Raw genomic sequence first — 13,119 nt, forward strand, 5'->3', positions numbered from 1 at the left:
GGAGGACTGGCTGGTGTGCCAGAGCAGGGAGCTGTAATAGTTCAGGAAGGAGAACCTGGGGCTTATTTCAAAGCTCCAAGAACATTAATCCAGGTGGGCTTCTCTGTGACAGTTGTCATGATGACCCTGCCACACACTTGGGGATGTCTGCATGATCAGAGATCGTCCCAGAGTACCATTATTTCAAGTAAGTGGAATATCTGGCCATGTTTAGCAAAGTTTTGTTGCTCTGCTACCGTTGCCTGTAACTTACTCATCTGTAAGCTATTACCCTCCTCAGTACTTTATTCTTCGACATGGTTTACATGAAAAGAAACATGTTAATTTGTGTATTTCTATAGCATCCTCATCCCATCAAAACCAAGGAAAGTAGCAATATTATCCTTGCACTTGTCCCTACAACTGCCCTAACTCATACTAATCCATAAAAGCTGAGCCTAACTTCTAATAGTTCAGAAAGGCTTCTAAGTCAACTCTAGATCATACACATACTCTCTTTTCCTAAAATATTATGGAAATATGAACCAGTTATTTGTTTATTTAAGAAATAACAAGTGCCCAGTATGTGAAAAGTATTAGAAGTATTCGTATTGGAAAACTGAATTTGTATTTGTCCTCAAGCTGCGTATAGAAAAGGAGAGTAGATATGCTCTATAGAGAAATGATTTAGCTAGAAATGAAACAGTAATGAGTTCCATGAAAAAACATGTGGGAGTTTAGGAGGGATGGTGGTAACAGAAGTGGGGAGAGTGTGCCAGTGCCTTTAGAGATAGGGAAGTTTCTAGGAAGCATTAATTTAGCAACCGGCATATGAGTCAAGTCTTGAAATACTTGGGCATATGGGATGCCCTTCCTTTGGAAAGAAATTATTGCAGGAAAACAGCATGAGCAAGGAGGTAGAAAATCACAGGGCTACAAATCCAAAACTTGTGTTAAAGTGTACCCCAAAGGGAAAATGGTAATTGTCTTTCAATATAAATTGTGATCCATCCAATTTACAAAGCATTTATCATCAATGACCATTAAACCTGATAATTATGGTCTCCAGATCATTACTATTCATGCAATTTCAGAATTTTAAGGACATTTGAAGATCATCAAATCTAACTTTTTATTTATGTGGTATCCCCTCTGCTCCTAACTAGTGACATGAACACACACAAAGCAGACATCATTTGAAATAACTCAAATTGGAAACACCTTTCTGTAATAAAGACTACACTGAAATGCATGTTACTCACTTGAAATTGTGGGTCAGTCTGTATTTCCTGCTTGACCACGGCCTGAGTGGAGGAGTCTCGTGGAAGAGGAGGTCTATAAAGCTCGAAGACCTGGTGTAAGGATAAAAGCAATGAGGAATGAGGAGTAGTCATTATCCAACCTCTCACGTTAGTAATTCTCTCTCCTGGCTGGATGTTGGATCAACCTGGGCAATTTTAATAGCACATGCATACCCAGACACTGCCAACTAAACCAGGTGAATCAGAATGGTTGGTGAATTCTGATTATTGGCTGCTAAAGTTTTCCAGATGATTCCAATAGTCGAGTCTTACAAGAGTTTAGTTGAAAATTTGAGCCACCAAACCTTGGTAAGATATCTTAAATTTTGTGTCCCCCTCCTCACTTTTGTGTGTATCACCTTTTAATCTGTTGCTTTTAGTTATTAAATGATTCACTTATCTATTTATCCATCCATCTATCCATTTATCTATCTATCTATCTATCTATCTATCTATCTATCTATCTATCTATCTATCTATCTATCTATCTATCTATCTATCTATCCTTTACACCATTGTTCATTTTTGTGCAACGTTCTGCTCTCAGGTATAGTACCCATAAAATTCCCACCACCAGTCACCCTTGGCCCATCACCATAGTCCCTTGTGCTCTTCCTATCCCTGTAATCTGCCTCTTAAATTGCCTTTACAATTACCAGTAAGAGTAAAATGAGAAAAGTCTATGTCTTAAATATGAGAGAATACGTCGGTAGTTGGAAGGGCTCTTTCAGTGGAATTTGAAAACAGAGGAGACTATGTGGGAGCTCTAAAAAATATTGATGACTGGGTCCTACCCTAAGAATTCTGACTTAACTGTTCTGGGCTGGGTCTGGATGTTGGGAACTTCTATATAATTCTAATATGTGGGCAATGTTGAGATTTAACTGTCATAAATTGTAATACAGCACCGGGGAGGGATTATTGTCTGGGTCATTTCTTAGTGCTGGAAAAGAAGGGAAGTTAGTGTCTGAGAAATGGCTTTGGGGCTTTAATGACCTAAGACCCATCAATCATTCTTTGCTACTTTGTGGCAGCAGTGGGATCCGAGGCACACTAGAGCTAGATTATATCCTCAGTGACTGAAGAAAAGACCTCCATCATCTCAGATTATCAGAAGAAAAGCTCTTCCTGACTGGCCACAGGACAGCCAGTGACAAGAAATGGAGTATGGTTGAAAATAACAGTGATCGGGGCAGGTCTGACAACACCCAGGACCCACCCAATGCCAAAGGCTCTGAGATTTACAAGAAGATAGCCCTGGAGAGAGTGGGAATAGTTCAGCCATTCATAAGCAGCACATTGATTATTATAAAATAATACAATAATTTGTAAATTTAAAGAACACACAGAAAAAAAGAAGGCCCACTAGATTACTATGACTCTATGACAGCCACTATAACATCTTGGCAATGCATGTTACCATATGCAGATCAACTTTTAGAAAAGAGAGTTTAGTCTTCTCCTTCCCCTGTTTAACATCATGCCACAAGATTTTACCTGTGTGCTTATTTTTTTTTCCCTGTTAATGTAGAGTTTTAAAATCATGTTGTCTAGCTTCTCTGGGTAACTTCTCATTCAGTTATGTCTGTCTGTTTGGGTCAAGCTGAGACAGAGACATCCTTCCAACAAATTATGCACTCAATTTTCACTTTTGCAAACAAAGGATTTAGCCCTTTTTTAGTGACTACATTCCTAGACATCACTTCAGGCATACTGTTATAGTATCTCTGATTCCTGGGGTCTACTTAACTCCTGCCCTAAATCTCATCACACCTGGTTCAGATCCTCATCACTTTTCCCATTTTTTCAGTGTTTTCAGACTCAAGACTACTTCCCATCCTTGACTCAGGGTATTCTATGCAAGAGAATAACATGCTTTTTCGTGACACTCTAATTCTGCTTATATGGGCAGTACAGAGACATTTATAATTTTTTGATCAGGAGCTTATTATAAGATCAGGAGAATTAGCTCAATGTGTTTGCCTGCTTCCTTCAAGGACATCTCCTCAGAACTACTGGTCAATCTACCATGACTGACCAGTGACTGTCAATGTATTAAACTAACGGCTCCTACCAGCAGCCAATCCACATGTCATGCTTACAATTTTTTTTTTCAGAGGGTGGTAGGAGACACTATAGATAGAAAACTTTAAATTATGCTGTATTTTAAAGTTTAAAGTCCAGCATAAGGGTTCAAATAGCAAAATGAAAACTATCAATGTATTGACCAATGAGTTTTTAATTTATAGTTTAGAGTGTGTCTCTCACCTTGAAAAAATATAGTTGGCTGGCTGACAGACACAATGATGGGAATCTTCTCCCTGATTCTTGCCGTATCTTTGTTGGATCTTTATTGTTTTTAGAAGCTTTGAATTTAGGCTATATTTTCAAATGATTTCCAGTTTCTTTGGAAATGTCACTAATTTTTCTACTTTGAAATCTGTTGATAGGTTTGGGCTGATTCTTCAAGTAAAATATGGACATTCCTGCTGAACCTAATCACACTTGGAAAGGAAGTCTGCTCATAATTATTCTGACATATTTTCCCAAATATCCTGAGCTTTTCAGCTCGGATAAGATGGGCAGGATGAAGTGGTGGCAGCTTTGGGCATCTCAGCTGAGAACAGAGCAAAGACACTGTGGTGATGGAGGAGTTGGTGATAGAGTGTGACCTGGCTGTTGGAAAACTCATCACCTGACACCTGAGAACTTGCTGTGGGGCTTAGCACATGGTTGTTTTAAGACAATTATGAATAAATAAAGTGGTTGATATCTCCCCTTTTAGGGCACTTAAAGGACTCATGGATCCAGATATTGAGACAAACAGGACGACTGTGACTGAGTTCATCCTACTGGGCCTTGTGGAAACAGAAAAGCTTCAGGCTGTGGTGTTTGTCATCTTCCTTTTTGCTTATCTAGTCACAGTAGGAGGCAACCTCAGTATCCTGGCAGCCATCGTGGTGGAGCCCAAACTCCACCTCCCCATGTACTTCTTTTTGGGGAATCTATCAGTGCTGGATATTGGCGGTATCACTGTCACTGTTCCTGCAATGTTGAGTCGTCTCCTGTCCCACAAATGTTCAATTTCCTTTGGAGCCTGCCTCTCCCAACTCTTCTTCTTCCACCTTCTGGTTGGGATGGACTGCTTCCTGTTGACAGCCATGGCCTATGACCGATTCCTGGCCATCTGCCGGCCCCTCACCTACAGCACCCACATGAGCCCAACAATTCAGAGGCTACTAGTGGCTGCGTCCTGGGCTTGTGCCCTCTCCAACGCACTGACCCACACTATTGCACTAACTACCCTGGACTTCTGTGGTCCCAATGAAGTCAACCACTTCTACTGTGACCTCCCACAGCTCTTCCCCCTGTCCTGCTCCAGCACCCAATTCAATGAGTTGCTGCTCTTTGGTCTGGGTTTCATAATGGCAGGTTCACCCATGGTTCTCATCATCATCTCCTATGCCCACGTGGCAGCTGCAGTTCTTCGAATCCGCTCAGCAGAGGGCAGGAAGAAGGCCTTTTCCACATGTGGCTCCCACCTCACTGTGGTTTGCCTCTTCTATGGGACCGGCATCTTCAACTACATGCGTCTAGGTTCAGAAGAAGCTTCAGACAAAGATAAAGGGGTTGGAGTTTTCAACACAGTTATCAACCCAATGCTGAACCCATTTATCTACAGTCTTAGAAATCCAGATATTCAAGGTGCCCTGTTGCGGGTGTTTGTGGGGAGGCAGCCTCAGGGTTAGTAACTGGGCCCCAACTTTCCTGCCTTTTCTGGGTTGAGAAAAATTTCCCATGAAAGCAGGAACCTGATGCCTGAAGATTTGTATATGTTTGTTCTGCAAAGAAACTCTACAGAATCATTCATTTATATTGATAGTTACTGAATTACTTCCATGATTCAGACACATTTTTAGGGCATTCATGAACAAAATAGACAAGTCTCTGCACCCATGCAACTTATTTTCAAATGGAGACACAATAAGTGAAATAAATATCATATACAGTATATCATGTAGTGATAAGTACTATAGAGAAAAACAGGAGATATGAAATTAGAGTTTGCCACGCAAGTTCTCTGGGACAGTTGTTGCTTGTGTTGGCTATGCCCTCCTTGGTGGTGCAACAGGTTAAAGCACCGTACTGGGAAGCTAGTTGTAGCCACTGCAGCACGAGTTCAATCCCTGGCCAGGGAAGTGACCCACATGGTACAGCAGACCTCTCCTGTCTCACCTGCTGCTCCTCTCAACAGTGTACTTTGTCAATCTGCCTGTTCTGTTCCTCTCCCTGTCTCTGGTGAATTCTCTCACCGCCCCTACACCCATACCCCACTTCTGTATGTGAAAACAAACAAAAAAATTCTTAAAAATAAAGCTGTGAAAGAATATGCATTTATATGCCACCTGGGTCTGTAGGGTTATCACTGTAGAGTGCCCAATATAACATTCTCCTGCAAAATCTTATTTTTGTCTTCTAAAACCTCCTGGCTCAGAAAATATCCACAAATGAGGTCCCTGGAAGTGGTGCCTCTGTTTTACTTTACTTAATAAGAATGTCTGTACAGCTCCAGCCTAGAGAAATTCTTCATCTTGCTATCTAATGCAACTTTCAGTTCATTCACTTCTAACTTGTCTCTTTTTTCCTGTCCCCCAGGGGAGACTACTTCCCCATCATGGTAACTCTACTCTCCTTCTACTCTAGAGCTTGGCTTCTCTGTGACTTCTTCTTGGAGTCAAGGAGCTGGAAGGATGAAAAGAAATGAGGTGAGAGTGGGAGGTAGGACATCACTGGGAATTTAGAAATGAAGATGAAATAGGTGCCTCAGGAATGCTGATGAGGTCAAAGATGGGAATAAGTAAATGAAGGATCAATAGTGGTGGGAGATGAGATTGAAAGTCATACAATGTTACTGCTTCCTATTAGTGTGTGGCCATGTAATAACTAGCACCTTTAATATTATTGTTAGACCTTGCCTTCCAACAAGAAAAGAAAAAGTTCAAGTTTTGCCAAAGGCTGAATGATGGAAGGAGTCTGAGTATTCTTCTTCTTCCTCTGTTAGGAGATGATCCTAGGAGGAGAACAAGTAGACTCACAAATGGGGGAAAGAAAGTGAGCATGAGTATACAGAGGATTTGATCCTTTACAAGCCCATTGGGCTATTAGGGTCATCATCCTCCCTGTGTTTGGGGGCAACACTTGATAATACTGGCTAAGGAACAGAGATGAAGTATGTCTCTGACCTGAAATACTTGGGTCTCCAGATACTTCAGGTTTAAAGAGAATTATCTTCCCTCAAGGAGCAAAGGAAACAATAAACTAAGTGAGAAGGCAACCTATGGAATGAGAGGAAATATTATCAACCCCTATATCTGGTAATGGGTTCACACCCAAAATATAAAAGAAAATGGAATAATTAAAATGCAAATATATAAATAGGTACTGTTCCCATTTTTAATTGGATTCCTTTTTTTCCAGAGGGATATATACAAATGGTCATAGGGGCATGAAGGGCCTCATTATCACTAACCAGCTGAGAGATGCAAACCAAAGCCACAATGCAACATTCCTCATACCTCCCGGGATGAGTATTATCCAAAAGGCAAGATGTAACAAGCACTGACAAGGATGGGGAGAAAACAGACCCCTGTACACTGTTGGTGAGACCATAAATCAGTCCAGGCATTGTGGGAAATAGTATGGCATTTCCTCAAAAATTTTAGAGTAGGGCTACGGTACGATCCAGCAATCTCACTTCTGGAAAGATAGTTGTACAGCACATGGAGAGACACCAGTCAATGTCTTGGCCAATGACAGGCCACTCTACAGTGGTCACTACACCTGTCCTAGGTGTGCAGTAGACTTTGCCATGTAGGTTTGGGTAAGTACACTCTAACATTAATATAATGATAAACTTCGCAGTGACATATTTATCCAAATTTATTCCCATCATTAAGCAACAGATAACTTTATATCTAAAGGATATGTACTCAGGGGTGGGGAGATGAAGCAGAATCAAAACAAGGGAGCGATGAGCACAAGGAACCCTGTGGAATTTACAAAGACATCTAGTCTTTTGAAAATATAAAATATTGCGAGTTTTAATTAGAAAAATGAAAGCTATGACTTGATAAAAAATAATAGTAATTAGGATCAAGGATGTAAATTAGTAAGCTCAAGCTCAACCTCACTGCATCAAAGCAATTAAAATTACAGCAATAATAGAACACCACTATAACCACAGGATAAATAAAAAGGTTTTAAAATAATAACATGCAGTGTTAGGACACGAGTAGTCAGGACAAAAAAAAAATTGTGTATCTTTTCTGTGTGAAAGTATAGACTGATAAATTTGGGGGAGGGCAATTTGAGAAAGTTTATTAAAGGCTCTGAAAAGCAAAATCTTCTGGTCTAGCAATTCCACCTCACCAACTTCCCTGGAGGTAAGCACACAGAAGTGTCTATGAAGATATCTCTTAGCATGTGGTTATCAACAGAAAAAATTTGAAAGCAACAAAATTAAATAATAGGAAGTATATGAAACTAATTATGATATAGTCATTAGATTGATGACTGAAATACTGTGTAGGCATTAAGTATTAATGTAGCTGAATTTTACTAACATAGAAAGATATTAAGTGAAAGAGCAATTTTCAAAACAATTTTAATTCACACAGAAAAACTGTATTTAGGGCCCTCCGTGGTGGCACAGCGGGTTAAAGCACAGCACTAATAAGCTAAAGCCACTTCAGCATGAGTTCGATTCCCGCCTGCCCCGGAGGTGATCCACATGGCGGGCAGACCTCTCCTGACCCGCCTGCTGATCCCCTCATCAGTGTACTTGCCATTTGGGCTGTTCAGCTCCCCATTCTGTCTCTGGTGAATCCCCTCATTGCCCCTGCACCTCTGGCATGTACCCCAGTTCTGTATGCATAAATAAATAAATCTTTAAAAAAAAAAACAAAACTGTATTTAGCAGCAATCAAGGTTGGGAATTTCCCCCTGACATAAGAGTTAAGTTTCTATGATATAAATCTGGTCACAAACCACCACCAAACTTCCAAATAAAACCCCAAACATTTCTAATATTAAACAAAACTTTGTATTCATTCATTCACTTCCCACTTTCTTATTCCAGTTTAGGGTTGTGGAGCTTCTCCATTACAGGATGCATCCTCTTGCTCGGTCTTTCTCTCTGTCTGTCTGTCTGTCTGTCTCTCTCTCTCTCTCACACACACACACACACTCACTCAGAATGGGACGATTTACACATGTCAATGAACCTCATGCAGACATCTTTGGGGTGTGAGGAGTACCCTGAGCAATACTTGCAGACATGGGGAGAATTTGCAAACTGCCCACACACCGTGGCCCCAGCAAGGAATTGATTTTTTTTTCCTTCATCAACGTTATGATGAAAGGATATTGAATTAAGTGAAGTTATCTGAAGACCTGCTGTACAGGTAATGAGGTTTGACTTATTTTTACTTGACTATTTCTATAATAAATGCATTTCATTGGCTTAACAAATAATAAACTGTTAAACCTAGCAAACAAACATGCAATGGCATCTCATTATTGACAGAATATGGTCTAACCTCCTCAAACTGGCACTAGGGGTTATTTGAAATCCCTCCCACCTGCCTCTTCTGCTTCATCACTTATTACTGCTTGTTTCACCAATCACACTCACCTGGGGTGTTCCCATCACACAACAGGGTATTTCCTGCTTCACTGCCTTGGTCCAGCTGTTCCTGGTTACTAACAACTGCACTATGAGCCAGGTCAGGTCTTTTGCTGAAGACTTGTCCATGAGCTGCCCCCCTCTTTTTAAAAAAAAAAAAAAGATTTATTTATTTATGTATACAGAACTGGGGTACAGACCAGGGGTGCAGGGGTGAGAGGATTCACCAGAGACAGAGTAAGGAGCAGAATAGGCAGATAGACTGAAATACACTGCTGAGGGGAGCAGAGAGTGATACAGGAGAGGTCTGCTGCACCATGTAGGTCACCTCCGGGGCGGGCAGGGATCCAGCTCATGTTGAAGTGGCTTTAGCTTCTCAGTGCTGAGCTTTAACCAGCTGCGCCATCAGGGAGGGCCCTGTCCATGAGCTCCTTTAGCCCTCACAGCTTTCCTCTGAGTTACACATCATGGGATTGTTTTCAATTTACAGGTGAGGAAACACGACTTGGGGGGGCCAGAGAGTGACTTCCAAGAACACACTAGGGATCTGAGCCCTGGATTTCAGTTGCAAATGTAAATACTCCCCTCAATGCCATTTCCTCTCCCCTTCTGGAGTAACCTTCCCTTGACAGTTGCTGTTTCTGGGTAACTCCTAGGCATTCCTGAGGTCTCAGCTCGCTGTCACCACCACAGCGTGCCTCCCCTAAAACTTAGCATGCCAGCCTAGACTTTTCTCCTTCATGTTCTTAAGACATTCATTTCTGGTCTTAAGACACTGCTCTAAAATGGTCTTCCCTGGTAGACTGTTAAGTTTCTGATATATGCTTATAACCTAGTTTGAGATGCCTAACAGGCACTTGGTTGCTACCAACTGAATAAACTGACACTCAGCTCAATTAAACTCTCCCTGTTTTCTAAAGTCCTGGTCAGTACTGGCCCACAGATGCATCTGTAAAGCATTTCTCCATCTTTCAAATTGCCACAGTCTTGTGATGAATCTTCTCAGCAGCTACTATTCACTTTCTGTCCATTGCATTTGACAAGGTTGGTTGAACCTAAGTAGACACTGGTCTCATGATGGCCTCATCTGCTTTCACCCACACTCCTGTTCATGAGTATGTGTTGATGTTATAGTCTCAAGAGTTTTGTTTTGAGTGAGTAGAATGGTTGCAAGCAGGAGAGATGGGGCAGGGGAGGTGTGTGACAAGCCATTGTAATAAGGGACAGGATGGAATGCTCTGGGAACAGTTCTTCCCATAGTAGAGAGAAGGAGAAAGGTACATTTAGTATTGCTTTGCAATGTGAGATGATAGCTGACTCAGAGCAAAGGGGGGAGCTTTTCTATAAGTTTTGCCTGAACACAGGAATTACACTCAGAGGTGCTGCGTATCAGAATCGAATCAGCAGGGGCTGTGCCTGGAGGAAAGGCTGGCCTCACTCTGGGCACAAGAGTGAGGGCAGCCCAAGTGGTTTACAGGCAATAGACACCTTGAGGAATGTTGGAATGCAAGATCATGTACTACAGAACACAAGAGAGCTCCCTAAGCTATGATGGGATATGTTTTGAAAGACTGGGATGGTGGACACTAAGGTCCGCTGGTCAGGTCAGTTGGAGGATTTGATCCTACAAAATTTTTGCATTATAGTGTTAGTGTGACTTTATTATCGTCAATGTTGGTGAGATCTGGGGAACACTGAGTTACACATGGATGTCCTGTCTTCATCACAGATACATGAATTCACTCTGGTCAGGAATTAAGTCTTCATCATTCCTGTATTGCCCAGAGAATAATGGTGGGAGGAAATTCCCAGTTTCCACTTCAATGCCCTTTTTAAAAAATTACCTCATGTCAACCTCTGGAAGGCTTTCCCTAGAAGGAGTCTTGCCAGAGCCCCATGCATGTCCTTGTTCCTCAGGCTGTAGATGAAAGGGTTCATCATGGGGGTCACCACAGCATACATCACTGTGGCCACAGAGTCCTTCATGGAGTAGGAGTGGAGGGGCTGAAGATAGACCATAGCAAGTGTCCCATAGAAGAGGGCGACCACAGTCAAATGGGAGGCACAGGTGGAGAAGGCTTTGTACTTCCCAGTGGCTGAGGGTATGCGGAGGATGGCTCTGACAATCCGCACATAGGACATGATCATGAACCCTAAGGGGGTGAGGAAGATGAAGCAGCCTGTGGCAATCAGTGCTGTGTGATTGACCTGAGTGTCTGAACACGCGATCCTCAACAGCACATACATCTCACAGAAGATGTAATGAATCTTCTGGGACCCACAGAAGGTCACCCTTGTCATGAGGAGGGTGTGGATGAGGCCATAGATGACAGAGAGCACCCAACACGAGAGGAGGAGCAAAACGCAGAGCCCAGGGCTCATGGCTGTGGTGTAGTGGAGGGGACGGCAGATGGCCACGTAGCGGTCATATGCCATCACGGCCAGGATGAGGTTGTCCAGGGCCACCAAGGAGACCAGGAAGTAGAGCTGTGTCAGGCACTCTGCATAGGAGATTGTTTTGTTCTCAGACTGAAGGTTCACCAGCATCTTGGGGATTGTGTTGGTGACGAAGCAGAGGTCAGTGAAGGAGAGGTTGGCCAGGAAGAAATACATGGGAGTGTGCAGGCGGGGGTCAGAGCTGATGGCCAGGATGATGAGCACATTTCCCACCACTGTGACCAGGTACATGACCAGGAACATCCAAAATTGGATCTGCTGTTCTTCAGGATTCTCTGAGATGCCCAGGAGCAGGAACTCTGAGACCTCAGTCTGGTTACCTCCATCCATTTTCCCAACTATCTGTAACAGCAGCACCAACAAATGTTTGTTTGCTAAGTGTTCTTACGATGAATAAAGACATTCTTATTCAAGTGATTTCTTAGCATTAAAATATCTTAGACTGAATTTTATTATTAGCAACAAACTAACAACAGACACAGGCACATAACATGGAAAATCTTCACACAGCTTAGTCATTCCAGCAACACCTAATGTAGCAAACGCAGTATTACAGGAATAATGTCTACATCTGATTTAAAATCCCATTACTTTAGAATATTCTTCAAGTACTTATTAATTAGTATATTTTGATACTGGACAGAATTTTACATTATATTATAATGGATATAGGCATAAAAATGACTATGGTACAACTGGACAAAGAGGGAGAAAATAAAAATATTGGAAAGGAAAAAGAAAATTTATCACTATTTGCTGATAGGGTGATCCATCTGGAAACTTAAGACAATCAACTGAAATGCCATTAGAAATAAAAAGAACCTTCAGTAAAGATGTCAATTCCATAATGAATTGACTCCAAATGAATGGTGCTCCCCGTGAGCTATAGTACAGTGACCCAGGCTTCCCCACTTGCTGTGAAGTATCAGGTGAGTTATCTGAGCTCTTTAAGACTTATTTTCTTCTACAAAAATCAACATACAATGATAAACTAGAGACATTCTGCAGGGGGGGAGTGGGGAGTAGGATCAAAATAGGGTGGGAAGAGCATAAGGGACTATGGTGATGGCACATGGGTGAATTTGGTGATGGGAATTCCATGGGGATTTCAACTGAGGTGAAAAGCATACATTAATATAATATATATGTAGAATATAGATATTATTATATATACAATAATAATAAAATAGATATTCTATATATTATTTTAAAAAACCCTTTTGTTAAAAAATGGACCTCTCTTGAATGCTGAGTGGTGAAAGGATAAAATTAGCAAAAATGTAGAAACAATACAATATTTAGCATTAGTAATTTTATTTAAAAAACTACAGAATAGACAAGTTCCACAGGGACAGAAAGTAGAAGAGTGAGCACAGTGGTTTCCACAGCTGTGAGGAGGAAGAAAAGAGGACTGTGGGTGGGTTTCTCCTGTGAATCATGAACGTGCTCTAAAATTAGATTGTGGTGTCAGCTACACAATTCTGTGAATATATGAAAGCTGTTGAATTGTGTATTGAAAGTGTGAGTTTTGATTCTGAATTATGAAAGTTGTCTTAAGATATTAACACAATCGATTAAATCAGTGAAAGCACTCTGAAGTTATAAATTATGTTAATTTTTAAAATTTACATGTGGAAAGAGGCAGTCTGGAAAAGGGGTCCTAACTCAGAGTTGCAAAACGAGCCCTTTGTACTTCAT

At 41.4% G+C, this 13,119-nt stretch overlaps 2 protein-coding genes across 2 annotated transcripts; one reads left to right on the forward strand and one right to left on the reverse strand.

The window, feature by feature from the left end:
- Positions 1 to 4,081: 4,081 nt before the first annotated feature.
- On the forward strand, positions 4,082 to 5,029 carry LOC101631126 (olfactory receptor 3A2). The gene has a single exon (XM_004685130.2). The coding sequence runs from the start codon at positions 4,082 to 4,084 to the stop codon at positions 5,027 to 5,029; it is 948 nt and encodes a 315-aa protein (XP_004685187.1).
- Positions 5,030 to 10,809: 5,780 nt separating this feature from the next.
- On the reverse strand, positions 10,810 to 11,751 carry LOC101620551 (olfactory receptor 1D2). Its single transcript, XM_004684773.1, has one exon. The coding sequence runs from the start codon at positions 11,749 to 11,751 to the stop codon at positions 10,810 to 10,812; it is 942 nt and encodes a 313-aa protein (XP_004684830.1).
- Between the last annotated feature and the right edge of the window lie 1,368 nt (positions 11,752 to 13,119).

Source organism: Condylura cristata, unplaced genomic scaffold, assembly GCF_000260355.1.
Source record: "Condylura cristata isolate star-nosed mole 26May11 unplaced genomic scaffold, ConCri1.0 scaffold00017, whole genome shotgun sequence".
NCBI classification, from domain to species: Eukaryota; Metazoa; Chordata; class Mammalia; order Eulipotyphla; family Talpidae; genus Condylura; species Condylura cristata.